The sequence below is a fragment of the Cebus imitator genome, unplaced genomic scaffold (genome assembly GCF_001604975.1).
Source record: "Cebus imitator isolate Cc_AM_T3 unplaced genomic scaffold, Cebus_imitator-1.0 Scaffold96, whole genome shotgun sequence".
NCBI classification, from domain to species: Eukaryota; Metazoa; Chordata; class Mammalia; order Primates; family Cebidae; genus Cebus; species Cebus imitator.
In genome coordinates this window covers 3753369-3777696 of record NW_016107411.1, presented here as the reverse complement: position 1 = coordinate 3777696, position 24328 = coordinate 3753369, and the positions used below count along the sequence as shown (strand labels likewise).

The 24328-nt window shown below is 51.9% G+C and overlaps 4 protein-coding genes across 5 annotated transcripts in view; 2 read left to right on the top strand and 2 right to left on the bottom strand.

The window, feature by feature from the left end:
* EEF1AKMT3 (EEF1A lysine methyltransferase 3) overlaps positions 1 to 6036 on the bottom strand; it is a 10922-nt gene extending 4886 nt beyond the window's left edge. The window contains exons 1-2 of one of the 2 annotated variants that reach the window (XM_037741247.1): positions 5711 to 6036; positions 4973 to 5084 (exon numbers count right to left, since the gene is read on the bottom strand). In XM_037741247.1, the coding sequence (XP_037597175.1) occupies positions 4973 to 5084; positions 5711 to 6016 (418 nt within the window). In that variant the 5' untranslated portion in view covers positions 6017 to 6036. Of the gene's footprint in view, positions 1 to 4972; positions 5085 to 5199; positions 5678 to 5710 lie in introns of those variants that run through there. The other variant, XM_017536268.2, reaches the window with a different exon arrangement.
* On the top strand, positions 5973 to 9487 carry METTL1 (methyltransferase like 1). Its single transcript, XM_017536267.2, has 6 exons — positions 5973 to 6124; positions 6827 to 6990; positions 8116 to 8300; positions 8394 to 8507; positions 8667 to 8768; positions 8923 to 9487. The coding sequence occupies exons 1-6, from the start codon at positions 6015 to 6017 to the stop codon at positions 9055 to 9057; spliced, it is 810 nt and encodes a 269-aa protein (XP_017391756.1). The 5' UTR covers positions 5973 to 6014; the 3' UTR covers positions 9058 to 9487.
* Positions 9488 to 10061: 574 nt separating this feature from the next.
* On the top strand, positions 10062 to 15761 carry CYP27B1 (cytochrome P450 family 27 subfamily B member 1). Its single transcript, XM_017536255.2, has 9 exons — positions 10062 to 11255; positions 11899 to 12089; positions 12596 to 12798; positions 12886 to 13086; positions 13170 to 13342; positions 13549 to 13721; positions 13925 to 14003; positions 14294 to 14491; positions 14838 to 15761. Exons 1-9 carry the CDS (start codon positions 11061 to 11063, stop codon positions 14949 to 14951), a joined length of 1527 nt encoding a protein of 508 aa, XP_017391744.1. The 5' UTR covers positions 10062 to 11060; the 3' UTR covers positions 14952 to 15761.
* Positions 15762 to 18682: 2921 nt separating this feature from the next.
* On the bottom strand, positions 18683 to 23029 carry MARCHF9 (membrane associated ring-CH-type finger 9). Its single transcript, XM_017536105.2, has 4 exons — positions 22248 to 23029; positions 21042 to 21197; positions 19797 to 19989; positions 18683 to 19539 (listed from the first exon to the last, which is right to left on the bottom strand). Exons 1-4 carry the CDS (start codon positions 22602 to 22604, stop codon positions 19205 to 19207), a joined length of 1041 nt encoding a protein of 346 aa, XP_017391594.2. The 5' UTR covers positions 22605 to 23029; the 3' UTR covers positions 18683 to 19204.
* Positions 23030 to 24328: the final 1299 nt, after the last annotated feature.

The window sequence follows — 24328 nt, the reverse complement described above, 5'->3', positions numbered from 1 at the left end:
AGACCTCATTTTTACAAAAAAAAAAAAAAAAAAAAAAAAGCTCAGGATGGTTTCCAGATGTTTTGCCTAACCAACAGGAAGACGAAATTGCCACTCATTTAGATGCGGAAGGTTGTAGGAGGAGCAGTTTGAACAGGAAGATCACAAGTTCATTTTCTGGACACATTAAATCTGAAATGGACATCTACATCACATCAGACAACCACATAAAGGTAATGAGTAGGTACTAGGTTATGCAAACAAGTCTGGAGATAGAAATGGGATGGTCTTAGAGTCATAACCATCAACAGGGCATTTAAAGCCATGAGGCGATGGGCTGCTCAGGAGTGAGGGAGACAAGAAAGGAGGGGATGAAAGGACTGCCCCTGAGCCCTGGGGCACTCACATTTTCAGTTGTGGAGATGAAAAAGAACCAACAATACTTTTATACCAATCCGGTAATAGAAAAAGAAAAAGAGCCACCAAAAAAACATAGACAGGGAGTGCCTGCCAGCTAAGCAGAAACCAGAAGTGTGGTGCCCTGGAAACCAAAGGAAGTATTCCAAGGAGGAGGGAGTGTCAACATCAAATGCAAAGTCAACAAAGGTAGGCTGATAACTGACTCAAACATTTAACAACCTGGAGTTGGAAATGAAGCTCATGACCTTAACTAGAGCAACTAGATTGAAGGGGGCATGGTGGAGTAAAAATCTAATTGGAACAGTTTAAGGAAAGACTAAGAGGAGAGGACTAGAGACACTGAATATTAACTCTTTTGAGGACTTTTGTTTTAAAGTGGAGCATGGAAATGGAGTGGTAGCTGAAGGGAGATGTAGGATCAAGAGGTTTTCTTCTGAAATAGGAGAAATTATAGCACATTTATATGCATTTTTATATTCCCTATATTACTATATATGGAATGATCCAAAGAAAAGGAAAAATTGAGAATAGAGGAGAGAGAGGGTGGGCATTGCTGGAACAATGTCTTTGAGTAGGCAGAAAGGTTTGGGGTCTGTGACAAGTGGGGGGCTTGACCTTTGCTAGCACAGTGTGTTCATCCGTGGTAACAGAAGGCACTGCACACAGATGCAGACGCAGTTACGTAAGTGGATGCTGTGATAGGAATATTATGTGGACATTTTCTGAGAAAACAGAAGCAATTATTAGAGATAGGAAACAGGCTGGGCGCAGTAGCTCATGCCTATAATTCCAGCACTATTGGAGGCCGAGGCAGGTGGATCACTTGAGGTCAGGAGTTCGTGACCAGCCTGGCCAACATGGTGAAACCCCATCTCTAGTAAAAACACAAAAATGAGCCAGGCGTAGTGGCATGTGCCTGTAATCCCAGGTACTTGGGAGGCTGAAGCAGGAGAATCACTTGAACCTGGGAGGTGAAGTTGCAATGAACCAAGATCGAGCTACTTACTCCAGCCTGGGCAACAGAGTGAGACTCTATCTCAAAAAAAAAAAAAAAAGAGAGAGAGAGATAGGAAACAAAGTCATCAGGTACGGATGAAGACGGCAGAGAAGGCATTTGAAGTTTGGAAGAATAATAAGGTAAGAAACAGTTGTTCAGAAGAGTGGCAGAAAAAGTGGACAAAAGAATGTACTAGGCTAACCAGGAAGCACTTAGGACCCACCTAAGGTCAATGGTAACAAAGTTAAAATTAGCCCAGTTAGCACAGCTGTGTATGCACTAGGAGGGGCTAAGCTAACCTAGGGGTGGGAGTACCATGGAGGCCTTCCCTTCGAAGTGATGTCTCAGCTGGGGAAGGAGGGATGCATATGCATTAAGCAGATGGTAAAAAGTTTCAGACAGAAAAGGGAACATCAGAGTAGGTTTGAGGAACTGATGGATGGGCAATAGGCAGCCCAAGAAAAACAAGAGAGGAAGAGGCACAGAAAGAGAGAGGTCAGACTTGGGAGGCCATGCCATAGGTGTTGGTTCTGTCCTGAAAGCACCAAGAAGCCATTGAAAGATTTGGGGAGAGGGTGCACGATTACAGTTTTATTTTGAAAAGATCACTCTGACCACTGGGTGGAAGCACAGAGGTCTAGATGAGGACAAGGAGTCAAAGCAGGAAGACCAGTGTGACTGTTGTAGTAGTCCAGGCAAGTGATTGCGATGGCTTGGACTGGGGAACCGTCAGTGGAGACAGAAAGACATGAGAGGATTCAAGAGACTTTTAGGAGATAGACTGAATAATGGACATGGGGGTGAGAAAGAGGGCCGTGATGTGTAGGTTTCCCATTGGGTGCACAGTGGTTTGATTCACTGAGATAGGGAAGTCTGAAGGAGAAATGGGTTTGGTGGAGGAAGGTCACAAGGTCTAGTTGAGCATGTCATACTTCCCCATGAAGAAGCTTGAAGGCTCTTGTGAAAATCCAGGCAAGAGATGCCAGTGGCTTGAACTAGAGATGATGAAAAGAGGAGCAGACAACTGGGGAAGTATTAAGAGCATATAACCTGGCTAGGTGCAGTGGCTCACACCTGTAATCCCAATACTTTGGGAGGCTGAGGTGGCCAGATCACTTGAGGCCAGAAGTTCAAGACCAGCCTGGCCAACATGGTGAAACTCCATCTCTACTAAAAATACAAAAATTAGTGAGGCATGGTGGTGCACACCTGTAATCCCAGCTACTCGGGATGCTGAGGCAGGAGAATTGCTTGAACCCAGGAGGCAGAGGTTACCGTGAGTCGAGATCACACCATTGCACTCCAGCCTAGGCAAGAAGAATGAAACTCCATCTTTAAAAAAAAAAAAGAAAAGAAAGAAAAAACAAAAGGTCAGATGGGGCGTGGTGGCTCATACCTGCAATCCCAGCACTTTGGGAGGCCGAAGCAGGCAGATCACCTGAGGTTGGGAGTTTGAGACCAACTTGACCAACATGGAGAAACTCCGTCCTTACTAAAAATAGAAAGTTAGCCGGGCGTGGTGGCGCATGCCTGTAATCCAGCTACTCGGGTGGCTGAGGCAGGACAATCATCTGAACCCAGGAGGCGGAGGTTGTGGTGAGCCGAAATCATGTCATTGCACTCCAGCCTAGTGACAGAGTAAAACTCCATCTCAGAAAAATAAAAAAATTAAAAAAGAAAGAAAAAAAAGAACATATAACTCATAGGATTGGGTGATTGCTGGAATGTGAGGGGAGAAAACGAGATGACATCCAGCTTTCTGACTTTACAGCTAAATAGGGGGCAAAGAAGGAGAAGCCAGTCTGGGAACAAGTGAAGCCAGTGTTCCCATCAATACTGCATGCCTTTTCTCTCCTTTTTTAGGATAACTGCCTGCATCCACCCATGCTTCATGCAAAAACTGCTGTTGGCACCCTCCACTGTTAGTGGGCCTGCTGTGTTCACACTGTTCACCTCCTTCTCACCTCAGAGAGCTTCCCTTGGTGGCTTCCCAGGTAGTCATGGTAGACATGGACAGAGCATGTCCACAGGCTCCATGCACACCTCGCCAGAGTTCTTGTTCTATGGTATCGTCCTCTGTCTCCCTCACTAGACCATAAGCTCAGTGGGGAGAGAAAATCTGTCTTATTCGTTGTTGAATCCCCAATACCTAGCATGATTCTCGGTACACAGGGGACTTGAAATACATTTTGGTTGAATGAATAGAAGAATGAATGTCTGCCTCTAAGAAGACTTCTCTCTCTTTTTTTTTTTTTTTTTGAGACAGATATTTGCTCCTGCTGCCCAGGCTGGAGTGTAATAGCACAATCTTGGCTTACTGCAATCACCATCTTCTAGGTTCAAGCAACTCTCCTACATTAGCCTCCCAAGTAACTGGGATTACAGGCATAAACCGCCACACCCGGCTAATTTTGTATTTTTAGTAGGGATGGGGTTTCACCACATTGGTCAGGCTGGTCTCAAACTCCTGACCTTAGGTGATCCACCCACCTCGGCCTTCCAAAGAGCTGGGATTACAGGCGTGAGCCACCACACCTGGCTCGACTTCCCTTAATATGACCTAGTTCTGTCCCTATGAACAGAGACGTGTTAATTTGCATTCCTAGGCAGATGACACTGTAAGAATTTTTAAATGAGTGCTTTCAATTTTAGGTTTTTGTCTGCCCATTAGATTATAATTTGTGAAACTGTTTCCTCTGTAATTTTTGGTTGTTGAGAAAACAGAAGCAAATTTTTCCTTACCTTTTCCTTTTCCAAGTCTGCAGTGTCTAATTCCTACCTCCACTTCCTACAAAACACATCTTAACCCTTGTAAACTCATAAGCTTGTTTCTCCTAGCAATGAAAACCTAAGGAATCTGAAACGTATTCATAATAAAGTTATGAAGCACTCATGAAGTCTAATGTCCGCAAGTCTCCCTACAGAGTATCCCCATATGTGTATGTTGACAGAAGACCATGTCCAAGGCCAAGGAGCTTTTAAGTGATAGCATTCTCCATGATATCACAGACAGCAACACAAAGCCAGGTGCAGTGACTCACACCTGTAATCCCAGGCACCTCCTGAGGCAGTTGGATCACCTGAGGTCAGGAGTTTGAGATCAGCCTGGCCAACATGGTGAAACCCCATCTTCTACTAAAACTACAAAAGTTACCCCGGTATGGTAATACCAGCTACTTGGGAGGCTGAGGCATGAGTATCGCTTTAACTCGGGAGGCCACGGTTGCAGTGAGTGGGAATCGAGCCACTGCACTCCAGCCTGGGCGATAGACTGAGACCCTTGTCTCAAAAAAAAAAAAAAAAAAAAAAAAAAAAAGCAACACGATAAAGCAACTCCTATAAAGCCTACCTGAGTTTTACTTCCTGCCCTCCCCAATCTCCCACCCTAGGTGCTTTGACAGGCAATTCGCGCTGTCTGGTACACAAAACTTTTTAAAAACAAATTTTAAAAGTTTCTTAAAAAGAAGGGGTTGGACTGGGTCCAAAGTACTCCCCCTCCCCAAAGATCCACGAAGTGCCTGTTTCTCCCCGCCCCTGGGTCCCCACTCTCTCCTGCCTCAAAGTCAGGTTACGCACCCTGCAGCGCTGCCAAGATCCCCACGATGCCTGTCCCCGCACCCAGTTCAATCACCTTCTTGCCTCGGAAATCCACATTTTGACTCTCGAAATAATTGCACAGGCTCAAGGCCTACGGGAGATAAGAGAGAGAAAAAGACAGTCGGGAGGATGGCTCCATATGGGAGAGGCGGAGTCCGGAGTCTGGACCTCCCACAGACCCTAACCCGGCGCAGCGCATTCCTCACCGCGTCCCACACGCACGCCGCCACCCCGAGGCGGGACCCAAAGTTCTGCGTGATGTTCAGCACATGCCCACAGAAGCAGAACCGGCTCTTCTCCGAGTAAGAGTCCGCGAAGAGCCCGACCTCCCGCGGGAACACCGATTCCGACTCAGATTCGGGATCTGGGCCCGGGTCCGCCATCCGGCCCGCCGAGGGAGTGCCCGGGCACCTCGGCCGGCGCTCAGATCCCGGATCCGGAGCGGGGTAGAGGCGGGGGGCCGTGGGCCGTCGTGCTGTCCCCGTGGCGAGAGCCGAGCCCCGCCTCCCTGAGTTTGCCCTCCCTCCTCCAGTTCGACTTCCTGGAGGTGGAATGAGGAGCTGCGCCTCCCGCCCCAGCCCAGAGCGCACACCCGGCGAAACCCAGGCGGGACCACACACAAGTCAGACGGGACGCACTGGTCCGAGACCAGGAGTAAGGGGAGAGGAGCAAGGACTGACGCTACTGTAGGAGGCCAGGTCTCTAGACCCCTCTCACCTGTGGGGTGCACAGGTGCCTGCAACTAGGATGGTATCCCAGACCAGGCAGAAGCAAGCTAAGGGAAACTGTTGGGTGCCTGTGCCTGGCCTCGCTCTCCCAGTCGAAGACTAACGGTGCAGAGATTCCCTCCAGCACTCGCTCCTTACAGCCCTCCCCACCCAGCTCAACCCAGCCCAGCCGAATTTGCTCCTGGGTCTTTAAGGGGCGGGATCTGCCCCCAAAGCGCTTGTCTGCGTCATTAACCTGCGCCCCCGGCCTGCCCCTCCACGTGGGTTTGGTAGAGAAACCTGGGACTGGGATCATGGCAGCCGAGTCTTGGAACGCTGCCGGAGCAGAGGCCCCGCCGCCTCAGAAGCGCTACTACCGGCAACGTGCTCACTCCAACCCCATGGCGGACCACACGCTGCGCTAGTAAGGAGCAGGCAGAGGGAGGGAGGAGGGCGGGATTCTCAAAGCAGCCGGGAGAGCAGCTGTGCTGAGACTGCTGGGAGGATTTGGGATAGACCAGGGATTATCAGATGAGTGACGTCATTTTGGGGGTGGGACCGGGAGATTCGACGGAATGAGGAGTTGGCGGGTTGGGAGTGGGCGTGGCTTTCGGGCCTAAGTCGGTAGCGCTGCCAAGTTTGGGAAGAGAAATAAATTGTTACTGAGACTGAAGTGATAGAGGCGCAATGTGGTTTCCATCTTTTGCTTTTGCTGTTGGATTTAATAAAAAGGCAAACATATACACAATCCTGCCCACACCTTACCTTCCCTCCCTGCAGAAAACAAACACAAAGTAGGATCGCAGTGCGTTAGGCAGCCAGTCTAACAAGAAGGGGAACTTGTGCCCCAGAAAGGGCAGCTTCGCGGCCAAGGTCACATCAACCCCCAGAAGTGGAGTTAGGCAGATCAGCGATTATGGGTCTCATGATGGACCTATGATTCACCCCGGGGGGTTAAGGGTGGTTTCCATTGTCCCTGTTAGAGGCCACAGGGCCCAGGGTTACAGAATTTTTGAGAAACCCTCCTCCCATTTAGCTCCCACCCTCACCCACCCACACACTCACAGTACCACTTTTGCAATAATGTGACCAACCTTTTCATGCTTCTGTGTCTTCTTTCCAACAGCCCTGTGAAGCCAGAGGAGATGGACTGGTCTGAGCTATACCCAGAGTTCTTCGCTCCACTCACTCAAAATCAGAGTCACGATGACCCAAAGGATGAGAAAGAAAAGAGAGCTCAGGCCCAAGTGGAGTTTGCAGACATAGGCTGTGGCTATGGTGGCCTGTTAGGTAACACTCAGGCCTTCTCTCTGGGGTGAGAAGAGGCCTAGTTTCTGCTGCCTCAGCGGGTTTTGTGGGGGGTCATAACTGGCCTTTCCCCTTTCATCCAGACACTGGTGACATCAGCGTGGAAGGGCTCTCTACCTTCCCTCTACTCTGGGTTTGTGGCCTTTGCCCTGGAGAATGGAGGGGGCTGATTCAAATGCTTCTTGTAACCTGGGTCGTCCTATCTGGCTTCAGTCCCTACATGAGCCATTTCACCTGCCAGGTGCCGGGTCAGTGAGCTGGTCAGCACAAGCGTCAGAGATTAGCCATTGTGGCCAGTGATCCTGAACTGTCTTTCTCAGGGATTCTACCATCTCCCCTCCCCCTTGCCCCTCCCTCGCCAAGTCTCATTCCTTCTGTCCCACTCTCCTGCTTTTTAGGTTCCTCTTGTATTATCTGTATTGTCCCACCCATGTATGCCAAGCCACTCCCTATTTTTAGATGTTCCCAAACAGATAACAGCCTGATAGAGAGGAAGAACATGGTATATAGAGGCAGAAACCTTGGATTCAGGTCCAGTTCTGGCCAGGCACAGTGGCTCACACCTGTAACCCAGCACTTTGGAAGGCTGAGGCAGGTGAATCACTTGAGGCCAGGAGTTCGAGACCAGCTACTCAGGAGACTGAGGCACAAGAATCGCTTGAACCTGGGAGGCAGGGGTTGTGGGGAGCTGAGATTGCACCACTGCACTCCAGCCTGGGTGACAGAGCAAAACTCCACCTCAAATAAATTAGTTCCAGTTCTACCCCTTCTTAACTCTATGATCTTGGGCATTTCTGACCCTCAGTTTCCTCATCTTCACAGTTTACCACAGAGTGTTCTAAGGATGAAATAACACAATGTGTGAAAACGCAGTGGAAACTCTAAAGAAATAGCAAATATATGCGTATTCTCACCACTCCCATTCTTGTCCTGGTGACAGTTTTGATTTCTCCCCCAGCCTCTTCAGCATAAAACTATCTGTATGTGTATCTCTGTTCTCTCTTGCCATTCTCAACTTTGGTAGTTGCATATTGAGGCTTCCTTTCCTGGGTTGACCCCTTTGCACTTCCTACAAGTTGATGATTCCATTGCTATTTCTATGTCCAGTGGAACTGTCACCACTGTTTCCAGACACACTGATTCTGGGTCTGGAGATCCGGGTGAAGGTCTCAGACTATGTACAAGACCGGATTCGGGCCCTACGCGCAGCTCCCGGAGGTGGCTTCCAGAACATCGCCTGTCTCCGTAGCAATGCCATGAAGCACCTTCCCAACTTCTTCTACAAGGGCCAGGTGGGGAGGGGTCCTGGTGGGTTAGGCGGGTAAGCAGGTAAGGGCATGCAGGCCGGGCTGTCACAACCCTGTTCATGTGTGTCTGTCTCACAGCTGACAAAGATGTTCTTCCTCTTCCCCGACCCACATTTCAAGCGGACAAAGCACAAATGGCGAATTATCAGTCCCACACTGCTAGCAGAATATGCCTATGTGCTGAGAGTTGGGGTGAGTCGGGATGGGTGGAGGATGGGGTGAATATCCTACTCAGGGGCCTTTCACTAAGAATTCAGTGGGTGTACATTTAGGGACTCACACCACCACTCCCATCGTTTGGCTGCTGATGTTGCATGCAGCCCCCTGTGTAGGGTGATTTTGCCTATGCAGGGGCTGGTGTATACCATAACCGATGTGCTGGAGCTACATGACTGGATGTGCACTCATTTTGAAGAGCACCCGCTGTTTGAGCGTGTGCCCCTGGAGGACCTGGTGAGTAGGGCGTCTAAGGGAAATTGCCAAGATGCAGGCTGCAGTGGTTTTGTATTTGAACTTAGCTCAGTGTCAGAGGGATGGGATGGGAGTCTAAGGGCCAGGGGCAGTCTGAACAGTGGCCATGGATTTACTGGACTTTTCCTTCTCCCAGAGTGAAGACCCTATTGTGGGACATCTAGGCACCTCAACTGAGGAGGGGAAGAAAGTTCTACGTAACGGAGGGAAGAATTTCCCAGCCATCTTCCGAAGAATACAAGATCCCGTCCTCCAGGCAGTAACCCCCTAAACCAGCCTGCCTGGTCACTGACTACATACTCTACCTTAGCTGGACCTTGTCTTCCAGGGACTAGAGAAAAGAGCAAGCGCCCCGGGTCTTCCCAATTGAGACCGCTGGAGCTGAGACACAGTACTCCCTCAAAGAAGGTGGGGAGCTGCCCAGGGCAGAACCCACTGGTGTTCATGACTACCCCTGGCTCCTCTCACCTTGTCCCTCCACTGCCAACATAAAACAAAGCAGCTGATTGAGATGGTCAGAGGACTTTGGGCCATAGGGGATCTTTGGAAGGCTGTGGGGTCTTGCTCTCCATTAGCACTCCCTTCTTATTCGATCTCTTCTTAGCTGGAATGAGGAATGTAGTCCATCTAAGCTGCCTGCTGGGCTCAATTACCACTTGTGTTTACTTTGCGGTCCTGGGATAACATGTATGTATATACACGTGCCCATTCTGCCATTTCCCAGGAAAGGCTGGAGTATGTATCATATGCCTTCTCCCATCCTCCTGTCTTCTCCTTCTCTAAGACTTGACCTGGGGAATCTGTGTTCCTTTTACTGTTGTCACTGGAGAATCCTTGGGAAGGTATAGGGGTGGAGACCCTCTCCTCTTTCACATTGACCTTCAATTCCAGAACTTCAGAGCTGACTGACTGGCACAGAGCCAGACAGGGGTGGAGTAGAGAATGAGGGAGTAAGGAGCACAGAGGTAAACTATAGAAGATTCTTTTATTTTAATTTTTTCTTTTAGAGACAGGTATTCTCTCTATTGCCTAGTCTGGAGTGCAGTGGAACAATCATAACTCACTGCAGCCTTGACATCCTGGGCTCATGCAATCCACCTCAGCCTCCCCAGTAGCTGGGACTACAGGCATGCACCACCATGCCTGGCTAATTTTTGTATTCTTTGTAGAGGCAGAGTTTCACTATGTTACCCAGGCTGATCTCAAACTCCTGAGCTCTAGCAGTATGCCCACCTCAGCCTCCCAAAGTGCTGGGAATACAGGCATGAGCTGCCATGCCCAGCCTAATTTTTAAACTTTTTTTTATAGAGACAAAGTTTTGCTATATTGTTTAAGCCTGTCTCAACCTTCTGGCCTCATGCCATCCTCCCACCTCAGCCTCCCGGAGTGCTGGGATTACAGGCATGAGCCACCCCGCATGGCCATGTGGAGGATTCTGAGGCTGAAAGTGGAAAGGGGCTGCTAACCAGAAAGCCCCGCAGAGGAGACTGAGTCAGCTGGGGAATCGGAACATCCATATCCACTCAGCTCCTCTAACAGCCCGGAGACAATCTTTGAACTTTACTAATGTACAAAAATTTCTTCATTTCTGCTTCTCAAGCCCCGAATTCCCATGGCTGGAAGGAGGGGGCTTGTAAACCCAAGAGACCTCTTATCCTCAAGAAAGAAAGATGGAGGCTCTAGGAGCCATTTTAGCCTATTAACCCACCTGCCATCTGCCCAGTATATGTTAGGTAAGGAGGAGGGGAAGATGTGGCTAGTGCAGGAAAATAATGCAAAGAAGATACAGCCCAGTGAGCCAAGAATGTGGGGACATGTACAGTTGTGCCTCTTCCCTGCTTCCCTTCCCGGAGGAGCTGAAAGATGGGGAATTCCTGAAATGGATCTGAAGGGGCTGGGCTCCCTGGTGGAAGTGGTGAAAGTATCAGAGACTGACTGGTGTAGCTTGGTCTCCTAGTCCATACTAAAAAGCCTTATAGCCTTTCTTAGGATGAGACCTTTAGGCTCCTAGACTAGGGTACTCTCCCAGGAGGAAAATCTCAGGCCCTCCCTCTCATGAGGGTCATTGCAACAGGAGACCCAAGGGAGTTGTGAAGTCAGCCCCAGCCCCGCCTACTGTTCCTGGGTGCTAATCCCCAGCACAGACCACTCAGGAGGAGGGATTGGCTGAAAGCTTGGAGACGGGGCGTCATCACCTGACCCAAAGGTTAAATAGGGGTTCAGACAAGATGCTCAGGAGAAGCGCTTTCTTTCGCGGGCTCCCCAAACCAGACCATGACCCAAACCCTCAAGTTCGCCTCCAGAGTGTTCCATCGCGGACACTGGGCGTCCGAGTTGGGCGCCTCCCTAGGCTACCGAGAGTACGACTCTGCGCGCCGGAGTTTGGCAGACATCCCAGGCCCCTCTACGCCCAGGTTTCTGGCCGAACTTTTCTGCAAGGGGGGACTGTCGAGGCTACACGAGCTGCAGGTAGGAAGGGACGCCTTTCCCAAGACTGAGTGCTGGAGAAACTGGCTTTGAAAGAGTCAGAAAGGACTGACTAGTGCAGAACAAATGTGAGAGACCCAGAGAACGGATGCCCATGAATTAAAGAAAAAGCAGTTGAGGCGGGGGGCCGTGTGGCTCGACCCGTGCAGAGTCCGTCCCGACTCTTAGCAGAGGGCGCTCGGAAAGCACCTTCTCACTGTCCTGAGGTTTGGAGACCCTGCAGATCCAGTGCAAGTGTGCTGGAGGCAGAAGGCACAGTACCCTCCGCCTGCGTGCGGCTTAAAGCTACACGGGCTCCTATTCATTCACTGAGGACTCGTCCTGAGATGGACAGTCCAGACATGGAACCTTTAGAGATTTCTCCTCAACCAAGATGATCAGAGAGGTCCTGAATGTCCGCCTTGTGCAAAGTTCCTGTTTTGCTCATCACACTCAAACTTTCTAGGGGTGGGAAATGAGAGAAAGAGGAGGAATTCGCAATATTAAGCGCATACACTAGCCGGGAAGCCGAGAAGGAGCAGAAGCTCCCTCTTCCCAAGCCCAGTCAACACCCTTGGTGTGGGCACAGGTCAAGCTGAAAGTCCTCGCTCAGGTATCCAAGGGTCCGCTGCGCCTTCTCCCCCAGGTGCAGGGCGCCGCGCGCTTCGGGCCGGTTTGGCTGGCCAGCTTTGGGACAGTGCGCACCGTGTACGTGGCTGCCCCTGCCCTAGTCGAGGAGCTGTTGCGACAGGAGGGACCCCAGCCCGAGCGCTGCAGCTTCTCGCCCTGGACCGAGCACCGCCGTTGCCGCCAGCGGGCTTGTGGACTGCTCACCGCGTGAGTCTTCTCTGTCCCTCGAAGCCCAGACGCCCCTCAGCGGCCATCTCCAGCTGCGGTCCCTTAACTATCTATCTGCGGGCCTGGTGGGGGGTAGGCTGTTTCATTCTACCTTTGGGCATCTTAGGGTTCCCATCCCAGTCTACTTCACCCGCACTCGGGCTGAGCCCCAACCTCACTCCCCGCCTACCTCCTTATCCTTTGAGGCCAGAATCCTGGGAACTGAGGAAACCGGCAGGATTGGGCTAGGGTACCAGGATCTGGATGGAATGAATGTAAGGTTCTGTGACTCAAGTTACCCGGGAATCCCGGCCCTTCCGGGCAGGAAATGAGTAAGGAGAAAGGGGGCTGGAAGACAGGCGCAGGCAGGCGCAGGGGTTCTGTACCCCAAGGAGGCAGACGCAATCCCTTTCCCGGCCGCCACAGCCAAACGCGCTGCTTCACTGCAGCCAGCCCCGTCGAGCCGTCCCACCTCCCTGATGCGCACTCTCTCTTCAACCACGCAGGGAAGGCGAAGAATGGCAAAGGCTCCGCAGTCTCCTGGCCCCGCTCCTCCTCCGGCCTCAAGCAGCCGCCCGCTACGCCGGAACCCTGGACTATGTGGTCCGTGACCTTGTGCGGCGTCTGAGGGGCCAGCGGGGACGTGGCATGGGGCCGCCCGCCCTGGTTCGAGACGTGGCGGGGGAATTTTACAAGTTCGGACTGGAAGGTGAGTCCCTGGATAGAGCTGCGCGGTCGGTCATCGGGGCGCCCTGCCGGAGCCTCCCGGACCCTGACGGCGCCCCCTCCCGACCAGGCATCGCCGCGGTACTTCTCGGCTCGCGCTTGGGCTGCCTGGAGGCGCAAGTACCGCCCGACACTGAGACCTTCATCCGCGCGGTGGGCTCGGTGTTTGTGTCCACGCTGTTGACCATGGCGATGCCCCAGTGGCTGCGCCACCTTGTGCCCGGGCCCTGGGGCCGCCTCTGCCGAGACTGGGACCAGATGTTTGCATTCGGTAAGGCACAGAACGAAGTGAGAATGGGGTAGTGTAAAGCTGTCCAGGGGTAGCGAGGCATCACGTGCCCTCTACCCACGCAGCTCAGAGGCACGTGGAGCGGCGAGAGGCTGAGGCAGCCATGAGGAACCGAGGACAGCCCGAGGAGGACCTGGAATCTGGGGCGCACCTGACTCACTTCCTGTTCCGGGAAGAGTTGCCTGCCCAGTCCATCCTGGGGAATGTGACAGAGTTGCTACTGGCGGGAGTGGACACGGTGAGGTTCTCCCTCGGTGCTGTGATCCCCACTTCCAGGGCTTAGCCTCCCCAGACTCTGCGGCCACTTTTCTGTTGCAGGGGCTCCATTATGGCCAGGTACACCAGCTTGGCTTAGCACTCCGTAGCCCCAGACTGTCCCATAATCTGCGCCCTCTGCTGGGTTCCCACACCCCAACACCTCTCTTGCTTTCACCTGTCCTTCAGGTGTCCAACACACTCTCCTGGGCTCTGTATGAGCTCTCCCGGCACCCCGAAGTACAGACAGCACTCCACTCCGAGATCACAGCTGCCCTGGGCCCTGGCTCCAGTGCCCACCCTTCAGCCAGTGTTCTGTCCCAGCTGCCCCTGCTGAAGGCGGTGGTCAAGGAAGTGCTAAGGTGAGCGGGAAGGAGAGGAGGAACAAGAGGAAATGCCGGGGAAGGGCTGGGGAAGCAAATAGTGGATGGAAGCAGGGAGAGACAGCAGACAAAAATGGCACTCTACTTGTGGCCAAAAAGGGTTTGGAAGCTGGAAACAACGAGAAGGAGGCTGCAGCCCCTAGCCTTACCTTGCCATGTCCATTTTGTGCTTTGCAACCTAGACTGTACCCTGTGGTACCTGGAAATTCTCGTGTCCCAGACAAAGATATTCATGTGGGTGACTATATTATTCCCAAAAATGTGAGTAGAGCCTATGCACCCTTTCTACTGAGGCATTCCTCACTATCTTGGGCCTCACCCCTGTTCTCAAACACTCTCCCAAAAGCCCTTCAAATACTTCCCTTGACCTCTCTCTAGGATATGCCTTTCTCGGATGTAATGGGACAGTGGAGAGATCCTTCCAAGAGTAGCCCCAAAAAACTTCCCCATCACCCACCAGGACCTGCCTTTGTCCCTGTCTGAATATCCTCCTCTTCATGCCTGTCCCCATTCTGGGCCCAAACTGACAAGTTTGTTTTCCTTCCCATCAGACGCTGGTCACTCTGTGTCACTATGCCACTTCAAGGGACCCTGCCCAGTTCCCAGAGCCAAATTCTTTTCGTCCAGCCCGATGGCTGGGGGAGGGTCCCACCCCCCACCCATTTGCATCTCTTCCCTTTGGTTTTGGCAAGCGCAGCTGCATGGGGAGACGCCTGGCAGAGCTTGAATTGCAAATGGCTTTGGCTCAGGTGAGTGTTCCAGGTTTTATACCTTCCCCAGACTCTGGAAAGACTCTAACCCTCTAAAGCTGTGAGCTCTTTCCCCTAACAAACACAGGAAAATATGTAAGACCTGGTAAAATGAATCTTCTGAAATGTGATAAGCCCACTGTAGGCCTGGAGTATAAGTGAGAGTATTCAAACTCTTTTTTTCCCTACCATAATCCCTCACCCTTATTAACCAAGAAGTCCTCTACTGGCCACAGGTGCCACTCCATCATTGACCATTCTAACACTAATAATACATGCCCTTTACCAATCAATTCTCCCATTATAGATATCTTCCATAGTAATGCTCACCTTCTTCCCTTTTCAGATCCTGACACATTTTGAGGTGCAGCCTGAGCCAGGTGCAGCCCCAATCAGACCCATGACCCGGACTGTGCTGGTGCCTGAAAGTAGCATCAACCTACAGTTTTTGGACAGATAGTCCTGTGGAAAGAGGCTGCCATCATCATCCTTTCCCTCATCATAGGGACAAGATCTTTTGTGGGCACAAGACCAAGAGCTACATCTTCCCCTAAGGCCTGTCTATCTGACCAAACTGGGTAGAATGACCACAGTAAAGTACTGGAGGCGGTCCTGACCAATGTGTGAAGTATGCACTTGGCCTGACTCAGTAGGCCCCAAGAATACCATGGTCTCCCTCCTTGCTCAGCCCTTCTGATCATGTATGCATCCTCCAAGGATGAAATCAGATTTTAGCTAATAATGCTGGATGGCCTGAGAAAGATTCAACTGCCACTCTTTTGGGGCTTCCACAGTGTTCATTGATGCTGCTGGCTAAGCATTTATCACAGCATAAGCTCAGTAACTCTGCATCTGGTCGATACCTGGTTGGTCCTTCCTCTTTGCATGTGAGCTCTTCGAGAGGAAGGGTGAAGCCTTATTTGTTTTTTATGTCTCCTGCCAGGGCCTGTCTCTGACGAGGTGATATCATACACATTCTTAGATTGAATCTGGACCATGTGGCAGAAGGGATAAGCAGCTTAGCAGGCTCTGTCTACCCCCTTCCTTCTTTGTCCTGCCCCTAGGAAGGTGAAACTGCCCTAGCCTGGTTCACAATTTCTTACAACTCTCCTTTGCTCTCTGGCCACTATTAAGTGGATCTGCCCTAACACTTAGTTCTCAGGCAGAGACATCTTTGGTCCTGCCCCTGCCCAGACCTCTGGCTTTTTTATATTGAAAAATTTTAAATATTCATACATTTTAGAATAAAAAAATCAAATATTCATTCTTGCCCTTCACTTATTTCTCTCACGCTCTCACTTCCTACAAAACCTGGAGGCAAGACCCTAACACTCCATGGTTTCTCAGGTCCTAGGGGTGACCCTCATAAAAAATGGGCATCTGGATGCCTGGTAGAGTGGTTTGTAACACAAACCCAGGCATGTTTCTGTCTGCAGTGGGAGCAGCCAAGTCTAGTCTGGCTTCCTGTAAGAGACTAAGGGGGTGGGGGTGAAAAGTAACTGCAGGGGCTAAGCTGTAAAATGGACCAATGGTCCGGGAGCTAGGAATTTGCAGAGATGGGCAGAGGATGCTGACTCTAGCAAGGAAAGTGCTTTTGGAACCTGGACTGCCAGGATTGAAGGAAGTCCTAGATTGGTCACTCTGCCCTCTCTGGAAAAGTTGTTCCAAGATAATTTCCTTCAGTGGAAGGGATACAAGCAGAGAAGTAGAATCAGACAGAATGAAAGCCAAGTGTGGGGGTGGCCAGAAGCCCTGGGGCACCAAAGGCAGGATAAGGGCGGTGGGCAGAGGGAGCCTGTTTCCCTGAGTCAGCATTCTCTGGCCCCCCAGACGCTGGGCACAGCTCTCCTCTTGTGATGTATACAGATTAACTCATCTTCCATCCAAATAAATCTCTCAGCACATTGCAGTTTCTTCTGCATCCCAGATTACCCTCCTCATGTCAAGGCTTGCCCCCCTTCCCCTACTCCCCACTATATTCCAATTAGCTGGGTGTAGAAGGAGGTTTCACTTCATACTTCTTACTCCTCCACACCTCAGCCTCCTGGCCTAGACATGGCTCCCAGACCACAGAAACTCCATTAGCCACCAGGCCTTCTGTGGAGGCATCTAATTACGCAAGATCTATAGAGGGGCAGTGCAGAGACCCAAGGCCTCGTACAAAGATCAAGGTTTTTGTGCATTTTCTGCCCTTCTTTAGTCCTTCCCTACTGTATACTCAGTCTCCACCCTATTCCTCTATCACTAAACTCAATTTGAACCTAAATGACCAAATTTTTAGCAGATTTGGATTTGAGCTTTGAGGAAGAATAAAGCCCAGCTGGCTGTCAGACTCTTTCCCCTGTAATCAGTGATGAGAATTATGCTCACTCGTACTCCCTATTTTCTATCGGGCAAGTAAGAATGCCCACTTGAAGAGGGCAGCAGTTCCCATGATCCTTTTCCTGGACAAGGATCTTTTTAAGTTGCAAAAAGGGAAGAAGAGGAGACCATACTGATTGCCGGCCCCAACTTCTATACCGAGACTTCCATTGGTGCTGAAGGAGGAAAGGGGAAAGTGTTTCACCTGGCCTTGTTTTAGGACGCAGAGTGCAAATGGATACAAGAGTATGCGTGAGTATGCCTATTTCCTTTGGTGTGTCTAACCTTCCACGCAGAACCATCACAAAGGACAGCTAAGGTTTGGCACAGGGAGCTCCATATGTGTCCTATCTACCTGAGCCCTACCTGCCAGTATAGGTATTAGTAGTCACTCTGATTTGCAATCTCCCATTTGGTCCCCACCAGCTCTTCTGTGAATGGCAAATCAGTAAAGTCTGGCCTTTCCATCTCCCAGATGGGGATTATAGAGGGTTCTTTCTCGGGAGAAACAGTTTCCTACTGAGCAGATAGAGGGCTCAGCCTCAGTTCCCTATCCACTCTACTCCCTCAGAAATTGGAAGTGATATACTTCCACACTTTGAAATTACTCGAACCCCAGCCCAGCTTTGGTTCCTACACCCCAGGCGGGTCTGGATACCAGCACCATGGACAGCAGCCAAGATCCCTCTGGGAGAGGGGAGGGTATCAAGGTCTCCAGGGCAAGGATATGTGTGGGCCTTTACAAGAGAAGCATTTTCTCCAAAACATCCCCAAGGAGAAGGCAGAGCAGAACCTTCCCTGAGAGGAGGACCAATAATAAGAAAGGCCTCCAGATCTGACTTTAGCCATGAATGAAGGAATTATTTAATTGCTGAATAGGTCACTTAAAAAAACAGCATCATTCATATAATACACAACCCCAAGGTCACAGAAGCAAGTGCCCAGGCTTCAGGCTGACCCACATTTTAACCAGTCCTCCCCAAATCTTTTCTCTATAAACAACAGTCCTCTATGCTGCTGCCTCCACACAGAATGCCATCCATTAATACCACTAGCTGGGCACACCGGGATCAAACCTGTGACCCTAAACTACTATAGGAATAGCTTAAACTGGGGTTGGAGACCCATAACATTGAGGGAGATTCCCTCCATCTCACTCCAAATGAGTCCAAATCCACTTCACACTGCTCTTCTGGGTGAGCACAGTACTTGGGAAGGACTAATAGAACCCAGGTGATCTCCAGAACAAGGTGGATAGCTCCAACCTTCCCCAGCCCACAAGCCCCAATATTTAAAGAGTCATAGTAGTTCTCATTCTTACAAAAAACCACCATGCTTCACATTTGCAAAGTCTATTTCCCCTCATATTTCCATAACTATTATGTCACTCAACACAAAATTCCAAGATTCTATGCAACTCCAGATGAAAAACACATTTTAGAATTTGTTATACCAGCTACTATTTGAAATAAATGAACCATCAACTAGTCTAGAAATCTCTTTATGTCATTGCTGATTTTCTTTGCAATGGCATCCAACCTGTCCCTCATTTATCCTTATTCCAACCTTATGAGGTAGACAGGAAAACCATAGCTGAGAGATTTTTTTTTCTAAATCACACAATTCATAGATGGCAAGTCCAGGTCTACCCCTTAGATACCTCGGAGCACTGCCATCAAGCAGCCAATGTGAATTATTCACCAGCAAGTGGGAGTCACACCTCCAACTCGGAACCCACTGCTGCATTTGGGATTTGTAACCTGTGCAGAAAAACCTCCCCACACCTCCCAACCCTCCAGAAAATCCCCAGATGAGAAAGGAGTCTCCACGTGCATATAAATGATTCTTTATGCCCTTCCCCCATGCAATGGGGGGGTGGAGCAGGGGGAAGTCCCCCGCCCTCATGCAGGGAACAGGAGGTCCATGTATACTAGTCTTATTGCCAGATGCCCTGTGGCCATGGGTTGGGGAATAGGGGACTACGGCCCCTTTCTTCTGGCATTGGTCCCCCTTCACCAAGTCACCATGGTGGAGCTAGGGGGCTGGAGGCCCTAGGAGCTGAGGTAAAGACGGTTCTCTCCAGGGAACGAAAGCTGCTCTCCCCGCCTGCCCACTGGCCATCTCTGGATGAGTGTGAGGATCTGTCAGTGGTGACTGAAATGTCATCCAGGTGTCTCTACCCAGTGGGCAGTAGAGCCCAGACAATGTCTCCACCTTGAGGCTGCCCACAGAGATCCTCAGTGATGGGGGCAGCATGCCCCAAACACCTTGTCCAGCTGGTACCTCCAGCAGCCATGAGAGCTCTTCCTTGCCTGATGCATTGACTCAAGATCCCTGCTCCTGGAGTCCAGTTCAGACTGTAGTGACCCTCATGACAACCTCTCGGCCAGAATGTGAGCTGGAACGGGCATCTGGTGGCCGCAGCTGTCCCAGGAGGTGCAAGATTGTATAACCGCAGCGCTGAGGCAAGAGCGTCCGCATGCGCTGAGCAGCTGGAGGGCGGCTGGTGGCCCCAGAGGGGGGGCCTGTCCGTGAGGTCCTGGGGCCTGGCTTCCCTGCCATCCCTCCCCCTGCATCTCCTCCTATGTCCTTGGTCTTGTCATAATTCAGGACCTTCCACTGCTGATTCACTGCCTGCCAGCGTTTGAAGATGCGGTAGACAGAGGAGCCTTCGTGGACAATGAGACCTGAGCAATAGGAATAAGAAATCCAGGGTCAGTTGTGGCCTAGACCATGGCCAGAGGTACTTAGCAAGCATTTCTTCAGAGTGAGGAAATTTGCAAAGGGCCCTGGAGAAGCAGGGAAGTCAGGGCTGGGGTGCACCAGGATAGCACTAAAGGCCCTCAATGGCAGAAAATAAGGCCATGAAACAGGGGATGGGCAGGGGAATCAGGCATGTAAGAGGAAGGTATGGAGCAGGTAAAGGAGAGAGAGGTGCCCTCACCTATGCAGACGACATCCATGAAGCCGTACATGCCGTAGCAGATCTGAAAGAGCAGATCCTGTCGTTGCCACTTGGCTGAAGGGCTGAGTGAGGACCAGATGAGCCAGGAGATGCTGGCGACCAGGAAGAGTGAGCCCAGGACTATGGCAGCAATCTGGACCTTCTCGATGACCGTCAGGGAGATGGCCTGCCACTGTGTGGGAGAAAAAGCTCCAGAGTCCCAGAAAGGGAGGGAGGGCCTGAAGAGCGCAGGGTGCTCCGGGAACCTTCCCTAAACCCTTCAGGCAGTATCAACATCCGTCTTCTCTGTGCTTTGATTAAATCTAGAATGTGGCACTTGTCTGACATCATTTGTCTGTCTTATTTTAGAAAGGCAGGATTGAGCAAGTGCTCTGAAACCAAAACATCTAGATTTGAATCCCAAATTTTGACTCCATCACTTACTGGCTAAGAAACCTTGGGTAAGTTTTCAAATTTTTGTGCATCAGTGTCCTCATTTGTAAAACGGGATAATAATAGTATCTAACTAATAAGATTATTATGAAGATTAAAAGAGTTAATACACACCAAAACTTGACACAGAAAACACTACATGTTTGCTAGCATCAACAACATCTTTTTCTTTCCTTCCTTCCTTTTTTCTACTCTTTTTTTCTTCAAGCCAGAGTCTTGCTCTATCACCCAGGATGGAGTGCAGTGGCACCATCTTGGCTCACTGCAACCTCTGCCTCTCGGGTTCAAGTGATTCTCCTACCTCAGCCTCCTAAGTAGTTGAGATTACAGGCACGTGCCACCATGCCCGGCTAATTTTTGTATTCTTAGTAGAGAAGGGGTTTCACCATGTTGGCCAGGCTGGTCTCAAACTCCTAACCTCTGGTGATCCACCCGTCTTGGCCTCTCAAGGTGCTGGGATTAGAGGTATGAGCAACCGCGCCCGGCATTTCTTTTTTTTTTCTTTCTTTCTTTCTTTTTTTTTTTTTTTTGTAGTGGTTGGGGAGTGGTGGTTGTCCCCAACACTTCATACTTCTTCTATACTTCCTACTTCTATAAGTGGCACCCAATAAATGTCTTTGTGAATAAATGAAGGGAGGAAGGATTTACAGACACACAAGAGACTGTGGTAATGGTGGGGAAGGAAGTGTGGCTTTGGGAAAAGAGTAAATGAAATAGGTTCCCTGGAGGTTCCCTGATTCCAATAGCTAAAAGGTCCTCGCCCAGTCTCTGAGTCCTCTCCTTGCACCTCACCTGCAGTGGGTTCTTGGTGCTGATCGCTAGGACCTGGTACTTGAAGTAGCAGAGCTCACAGCTCCAAGAGCCCCTCTCACTGATCCAGCGGATGAGGCAGGGCTGGTGCGTGCAGCGCACGGAGCCGTCGCAGCGGCAGGGGCTCAAGAGCTCCCCCTGGAGGAAGAGTGAGGAAGGGTCCTGTCAGGCATCACCACCCCGACCCCACTCAAGCCGCGTCCCTCCACAGGGAAGTCTCCTCTTCAGGTCACTTTCCCACATTAAAAAACTCAGGCCTTTCACCCAAGACAGGGAAAGAGGCTAACTAAGGCTGCAACAGAAAAGAAGTTTCCCTTAGAGATCAAGGGAAACTTCCCATACCAAAGAGATGAGGGATGGAAAGGGATGACGGGATTAGATGGGAGGACGAGGGGAACCGGGTCTTCTCTTTTCCTAGAATTTTGGATGGGTAGTCTTTAAGACTTCTCAAAGGAAAGGCTTCCTCTTAGGATCTGGAGGGAGAGGAGGGTTAGAGCTTCTGAGCCATGCCTTCCTTGCCCCACTTCATCATTGTGAAGTTACTTCACAGATCTGGTGCAGACTGGGATGGGTTACAGTCCTCGGTTTCCATGTATTAAAAAGGGGAGCAATCGCGGAGATGGGAGTGCAGGGTGTTTCCTTTTAATCAAGGAATCAGTTCTCACTACACAGAGACACCCCCTGCCACTATTCTGGGACAACTTTGCCCATAAAATTTTAACAAAGAATACTCTTTGGAATGAGATAGAAAGTTGCAGAATGGGAACTGAAGAAAAGTGCCCCACCGGGAGGAATGCTGAGCGAAACAAGGGCGCTGGCCGGCCCTCCCTTCAAGGTGGGCACAGAAGCACTCTCCTTTCTGCCCACCTGCAAGAGAACAGGTCCCCTCAGCTTACGGAGACCCTGGGGCAAGGGAAACAGGAGAAAACAGCAATCCCTCTTAATTGTGAAAGGGATTTTGCGCTCTCCGGAGAGAAAGCCCCACCCCTTCCTAGGGACCCTAGACCCCCCAACACAAACAAGCGCTCAAGGAGTCCCCTGCCAGCCCCTTGGCCTCACCCCAAACCCATTCCGGGTCCTGGGAACCCGCCCAGCCTCCTCAGGCCCCGCCCCTGCTCGCGGGCCCCGCGGACACCCCCAGGTGCGCGCCCCCACCCCTCCGCGCCGGGCCAGGTGCCCAGGCCTGACCTGCTCCGGGCCCTGGAAGCAGATCCGGCACTGGGGGGTTCGGAGTCCACTGTCCAGGCTGCTACTGAGAGACAGGGCGTCCAGCGCGCCCGGGGGCGGCAGCGGCGGCGCGGGCGGCGGCAGGGGTCCGGCCCGCGGCTCCTTGTCGCCGGCCAGGCCCCGGGCCCGCGGCTCCGACCCGTAGTACTCCTCCTCGTCGCCGTCACCGTCCCGGGTGGAGCAGCCGGCGAAGGGCGCCCAGCCGCAGCCGCCTCCCCCGCCCCCCCGGGGCTGCGGCTCGGCCCGGGGCCGCCCCCCGCCCGTCAGCACCAGCAGCTTCAGCTCGTTCAGGAACATGCGGAGCCGAGACTTGAGCATCGTCCGGGCGCCGGGGGCGGGGGGCGGCGTGCAAGGGGGGCTCGCTGGCGGCGGGGGGAAGGGAGAGGACAAGGCTGGGAAGGGGGCTCGCGCTGGAGAGCCGAGCCGGGCCGGGGTCTTCGGGGCCTGCGACCGCCGTTCACTGCTGCCACCGCCGGGGCTCTGGGGCTTGTGGAGCCGAGCGGGCTGGCGGCCCGGGGGCGGGGGGGTGGGCGGCCATGGCCGGGGCAGGGGGCGGGGAGAGGGACTCAGGGTGCCGCGCCCCGCAGGTCTGGGTCCGGAGCGGGCCGGGCCCCCGGGGTTACGCGCCCAGGTCCTCCTGCGGCGGGGCCGCCCCCCATGGCCGTACTCCCGGTTCCAGTCTCGCTCCGGCTCGGGGATCAGGCTCGGCTCTGCCCGTGCGCTTGGCGGTGGCAAATGGCGGCTCCTTCCGGCGGCGGCGGCGGCGGAGACCCCCCCGGAGCGGCGGGCGGGCGGGGCGGGAGCCGGGAAGCGGGTGAAAGATGGAGGGAGGGGCGGGACGGGGAGGGGGAGAGGAGAAGGGGCCGCGGCTGCGCATCCCCGCCCTGCCCCGCCAGAGCAGGTGTCCCCAGGGGCGGGGGCAAGTGTGAGAGCCCGGGGAGGGTGGAGAAAGGGGAGTGGCCAAGGAAGGGGAGTGTGCACACGAGTAGACTAGGTGTGTGTCTGGGGGTGGGGGATGAGCGAGTGAGCATGGAAGGTGAGTGGTCAAAGGACGCAGGTGTACCAGGGAGGGAGAAGCTTGTGCAAAATGGGAGTGCGCAAAGAAAGAGCTGTGCAAGGGTCGGAGGTATGAGAGAGGTACACACATGGGCAGGGGAGGGACTCAAGCAATATACACTTTACCCAAAGGGCTGAAAAGTGTGCTTGATGGGGACTGGGAAAGAGAGGTGTGTAAGGAATGGAATCGGATTGTCTGAGAAACAGAAGCCTCTGACTGTAGTGTGAGAAGGAGGTGAGTGAGCAGGAGGTAGGCGTGCTACAGGGATGGGAGTGTCTTTCCTGGTACTCTCCTGCCATGACCTCCACTACATTGAAGTGAACAAGAAACACACTTAGCCCTTTGCTTTTATGGAGCCTTCTCTCTCAGAACAAGTTCTACCCACATCACATTTTTTCTGCCTTACACTTACATTCTCCCTCTCCTACCCTTTGCAAAGCTGAGGGAAAAGGGATTTCAGGGGAGCCCATTGGGTCAAACACACTGGGAAAAAATTAATTAGTGAAAGAGTAATTAACAGAAGAAGGGAGAAGACAGAGCCTGGGACAGACTGCCAAATTAAGGTTCCTCAAAGAAAGTGATGGACAGACAGTAATGTTGCCATGAAATATTCAAATGGTTTGGATGGACTAATGAATGAATCAGAAAAAGGGGCTGGGACCCAAGCAGACAGAGAGGATGGCTTCTGTTGTAAAGAGAGTAAGCTGTGAGGCCAGGAACGGTAGCTCACACCTGTAATCCCAGCACTTTGGGAGATGGAGTTGGGTGGATCATCTGAGATCGGGAGTTTGAGACCAGCATGACCAACAGGGAGAAAACCTCTCTACTAAAAATACAAAAAAAAATTAGCTGGGTGTGGTGGCAGTCGCCTGTAATCACAGCTACTTGGGAGGCTGAGGCAGGAGCATCACTTGAACCCAGGAGGTGAAGGTTGCAGTGAGCTGAGATGGTGCCATTGCACTCCAGCCTGGACAACAGTGAAACT